Source organism: Eucalyptus grandis, chromosome 3, assembly GCF_016545825.1.
Source record: "Eucalyptus grandis isolate ANBG69807.140 chromosome 3, ASM1654582v1, whole genome shotgun sequence".
In the NCBI taxonomy this organism is placed as follows: Eukaryota; Viridiplantae; Streptophyta; class Magnoliopsida; order Myrtales; family Myrtaceae; genus Eucalyptus; species Eucalyptus grandis.
The window spans coordinates 51,220,782-51,224,209 of record NC_052614.1 but is presented as its reverse complement, the minus strand read 5'-3'; the positions used below and the strand labels follow the sequence as shown (position 1 = coordinate 51,224,209).

Below are 3,428 nucleotides of genomic sequence, written 5' to 3'. Positions count from 1 at the left end.
GGAAGCTCTACGGTGGCGACCTTAGCCAAAGCTGTCCAACTTTGACGCGATGAGTGAGAGAAGAGAGAGAGTAAGTAATAGAGGAAAGGGGTTAGAGGTGAGAAAAATATCAAATCAATGGACCTCATTTGGACACATGGCATCCAATTAATAGATTGTCTCGTTATTGACCTGAAAAGACAATCCCATCTAATATAAAGAATGGATAAATCATTTATGATAGGTGAATTCATTGAGAATTAATGCAAGATAAAATCAAAATTGATCGAGTGAATCGAGATAAGCATGGATTGCTTCCACACCAAATTTTGAAATTTCGAAATATAAAAAATTGCTTGAAGACAGAGATAGTGCTTGGCCCTTTAACTGTCAACGAACGGGAACAGCTATATCTGGGTCTGGCCGGCATTGCGCTTGTCAGCAACACAATAATTTATCAATCTTTAAGGATAATCAGGAGGAGGACAGTCCATTTGGGATTTGGTGAAAGTACCACTTTAAGTCGACAAGAGGATATGCTGTTTTTTTATTTATTTAAATCCAGCTTCTGGACAGATATACTCTTGTTTCTCCTACTAGGAATCGGTCTAGACAGAATCTGTAAACAAGCCTTTCAAGCCTGCACGTCCATCAGTTTCCATTCAAGAAATCATCGACAAACCAAACCATCTCTCTCTCTCTCTCTCTCTCTCTCTCTTATGGCTACCCAGAACGAGAAGATAGCCACGTTGTCTGAGACCTTGCCCCTGAAGAGCAACGAGGACATGGACGACTTCGATGATGCGAACGTGGCATCGAGCTGCAGGTGCTTCGACAAACTGTGCTTCGGATGGAGGGGGAAGAGAGACGAGTCCGTGGACTGCCTGTTGGCGCATCAACCGGAGGAAGCGAGGGAGACATGGTTCGTGCAGAACCTGAAGAAGGTCCAGCACGTCTCGGAGGTCCTGGCGGGGCCGAAGTGGAAGAACTTCATCCGGAGGTCTGGTCCTAGAGGGGTCGGCAAGAAGAGGAGGAACCAGTTTCACTACGACCAGCGCAGCTACGCGCTTAATTTCGACGACGCGTTCGAGAGAGAAGAAAGCTTGCCTCCTAGACTCTGAGATTGAGATCTTGTTTCTGTCGATTCTTTACCATCTTGTCAAATTATTTTGGTTCTTGTGCAGAGCTTGGTTGATATTGTTTTGTGTCGAACGATTGTGTAAGGACGATGATGATCAATGACAATGAACAGCTAATTTCATCACTTTCCATGTTTGTCGAGATAATTACCAAAAAAATTTAAACTTATTGTATCAACACCAACTCAATCATAAATTTTTTTAATTTAACTAATTTAATCCTAAATCTTTTAACAATTTGCCAATGTAGTCATTTTAGTCAATTTTAATTAGCAATTATTGACGTGGATAAATTCTGCAATTTTTGAATTTTTTTTTTTATATCTTTTCTTCTTTTCTTTTTCTTTATTGTGGTCGGCAAGGGTCACCACCCTGCCCCGCCCCTCATCGACCACAACAGAAAAAAAAAAGGAAAAAAGAAAATAATGAGAATAAAAAAATTATTGAAACATTTAGTAATTTTAAAAGACTATAATAACTACTGACATTGGTGCTGGTCATGTGCACATAGAATAACCAATATCAATATTAGTAATTTATTGTCAAAATTGGCTAAGACGATTGTATCGATAAATCATTAAGACTGCGTTTGATGATTAGGATAAAATTCAAGATACCATAGTGCATTTGGTGCACGCTTAAGACAAGATAAAGTCGAATATAAGAGGAATATATACTTGGATAATATTTTCCTATGGAAGAGATGGGATAAAGGTGGATAGGATTTTTAATATCCATAATAGAAAATTATTTTTCTTGAATAACAAACTTCTCAAATTGACAAAATTGAAATTATAATTCAATATAAATAATATTTGAATCCTAATATAAGCAATTCAAAATGCTAATAAATAAAAATATATTTTTCAAGTTAATCTTGATTTTATTTATATATTCGACTTAAATTCTATCTTATAATATCAATTCAATATATAAATATAAATATACATTTATATTTATTACATAGTTTAGGTATTTTAGTATTTTAGGTATATTACTACTATTTACTATTTAATAAAGTTTTATTAGAAAATGATGGAAGGGGAAAAAGTAATAAAAAAGAAAATTATTTAAAAAGAGATAAAAATAAATTTAAAAAACCAATAGTGTTGCATTTGTGAACTTTTAAATTCATTTACATTAATATGCCATTTATATATATATACCTAATATGATATAAGTATATCCAATTTTATACTGTGATTCAACAAATAATTGATAAGATATTACAAAATTCATGAATTGCATATCATATCATATCATATCCTATCCGTTTCTATCTTAATTATAAATTTAAATGACCAACCGTGGACTAAAATTTTTACAACTAAATTAGCCAAATTGAGAATTTAGGACTAAATTGGTATCCAGACAATAAATTTAGGACTTATCCTATAATCATGTCGACTTTAGTGTCTACAAATTTTATTTTTTGGCTATGAATTACAGGATTTCAATTTGAAGTTTTAGGTCAACAGGCATGCAAAAAATATGTAAATAGAAAAAAAGGAGTGAGACTGAAAATATAATTAAATTTTAGATAGCGAAAAGCGATCCTTCCATAAGCAGTGCAATGTGCATGCATGATGCATCTGACCCATTTGAAGCCCATTCTAGGGACGAGGAGTGACATCTTTCCTTTTATATTTTAGATGCCAAGTAATCTTTCCTTTGGTTGGATTTCGGCATCCCAGCTTCTTTGTCATTGCGGTTTTGCCGCGGGCTCTCAAAGGACAAAAAAAACTAACGAGTCTAGATGTTTTTTTTTTTTTTTTTTTTTGGGGGTAAGGAACGAGTCTAGATGTTAATGTTTATATATTTTAAAAAAATTCGAGATGTTCAACATATTACAAGATAACGGATTATACATAGACAGCATGCGGTCTTAAATGATGATTTTCATACCCTTCATCTTTTTTGTAGGCGTCATCGATAGCCGGTGCCGGACAAAGGTTAACTTTTGATCCAAAATGTATGAACTTGAAAAATTCGGGTGATTATTAATCATCTACTTGTACACGGTTCAGATCGTTTGTAAAGAACCATTACTTCAATTAATAAAATTTCTCTAAGATAAGTTTTACTTTCGCGAAACCTCGACACAACCCCAGATTGAACCCAGATTTCAAGCTTACCTAACCAACAAGGATCCGTTAGAAGTACATTTGTTGATACCTGCAAGAAACAACTCAAGAACAAGATAGTTCCTTCCCTCGAGAACTTCGAAAATTACCAAGTCCTAGCATCTAGATAAAACTATCGTGATCTCGCCCCAAGATGCCGCACGACGTAATTTTGCCCATTGATCGA

The 3,428-nt window shown here is 34.6% G+C and overlaps 1 protein-coding gene across 1 annotated transcript; it reads left to right on the top strand.

Moving 5' to 3' along the window:
- Positions 1-698: 698 nt before the first annotated feature.
- On the top strand, positions 699-1,100 carry LOC104439854. The gene has a single exon (XM_010052867.2). It carries the CDS (start codon positions 699-701, stop codon positions 1,098-1,100), a length of 402 nt encoding a protein of 133 aa, XP_010051169.2.
- The last annotated feature ends 2,328 nt before the right edge of the window (positions 1,101-3,428 follow it).